The sequence below is a fragment of the Triticum aestivum genome, unplaced genomic scaffold, assembly GCF_018294505.1.
Source record: "Triticum aestivum cultivar Chinese Spring unplaced genomic scaffold, IWGSC CS RefSeq v2.1 scaffold69221, whole genome shotgun sequence".
In the NCBI taxonomy this organism is placed as follows: domain Eukaryota; kingdom Viridiplantae; phylum Streptophyta; class Magnoliopsida; order Poales; family Poaceae; genus Triticum; species Triticum aestivum.
Window position 1 is genome coordinate 1205 of NW_025248569.1, and position 1110 is coordinate 2314.

Below are 1110 nucleotides of genomic sequence, written 5' to 3' on the forward strand. Positions count from 1 at the left end.
AAGTTCTCAGTGGTTTGTATGGAGTTTTGCCAGAAAAACAGAAAGTCTGATTTTAGCCATAGCAAACATACGCTTTTCATAATAATTCATATTGGTGTGAGGATGGCAAAATTAGTTTGCAAACATGGATATATTCTGGCGAAAAATGAAATCCGGCGGACTTGTCATGCTCACCAACTAAACTTGTCATCCTCAACGAACACAAATTTCCATGAAAACGTTAATCTTTTTCATGACTAAAAATCTAACGTTCGTTGGATATCTGGGTAAAAAAAATAGCTTCCAGAGGAAATGTTGGTACAGATAGTCACCACAAAAATATGTGGCTGAAAAGAAATAGTACTAGCAATTCGGTATGCGTCATGTCCCACGATTTTCATGCTGGCTGAGTCAGCTATGTTGCTGGGTGCCTAGGTGTAGCTCGCCTATAAATTGGCACGTATTCTGGCTACTCTCAAACAGCAAGCAGCAGTAAGTTTATTGGCTACTGCAGCTTAGAAGTACTAACCTCGTTGCCTAGCTCTCGCTGCCAAGTGCCAAGCTCTCAAACTAGTGCGCACCATGGCGTGGCAATTGCAGCAAACAATGGCCACGATGAGTACATGCTTTCCGACGTCCTCGCCGGCAACGGTGCGCTGTGCCGCGGCGGCTCGGCGGTCTGCCAACTACGCTCCCAGCTCCTGGGATTACGACTCCCTCCTCCAGCTCTCGCCCAACAATGGCGGACAGGCAGATCAAGTACATTTATCAGCTGAACATATCGTATTTTCAACCGGGCAAGTAGTACATAAAGTAGATGAATTACTCATGGAAATTTATTCCGTGCATGCATAGATGATGTCACAGGTCGATAAGTTGAAGGCTGGCGTGAGGGAGCGGCTGGTGGCGGCGAGCCGAGGCGACCACCAAGCTGCGAAGCTCGGGCTTGTCGACACGGTGCAACGGCTCGGCATCGCCTACCATTTTGAGGAGGAGATCGCCGGTATCCTCAGCTCCGTCCACCACAAGCGTCACCGGTGCAACTGGGCCAGCGACCCCAGTGATGTTGCTTCCGCGGCCTTGAGGTTCAGGTTGCTCAGGGAGAGTGGTTTCCCCGTCCTCTTCCCTCCA

General features: G+C 49.2%; 1 protein-coding gene across 1 annotated transcript; it reads left to right on the forward strand.

Annotated features, from left to right (window-relative positions):
- Positions 1-441: 441 nt before the first annotated feature.
- LOC123177258 (beta-myrcene/(E)-beta-ocimene synthase 2, chloroplastic) lies at positions 442-1094 on the forward strand (the record flags this gene model as incomplete). The annotated part of the gene is given in 2 exon segments (XM_044591110.1): positions 442-738; positions 835-1094. Coding segments are annotated over 2 exon segments (437 nt in total), but the record flags the coding sequence as incomplete, so codon positions are not given.
- Positions 1095-1110: the final 16 nt, after the last annotated feature.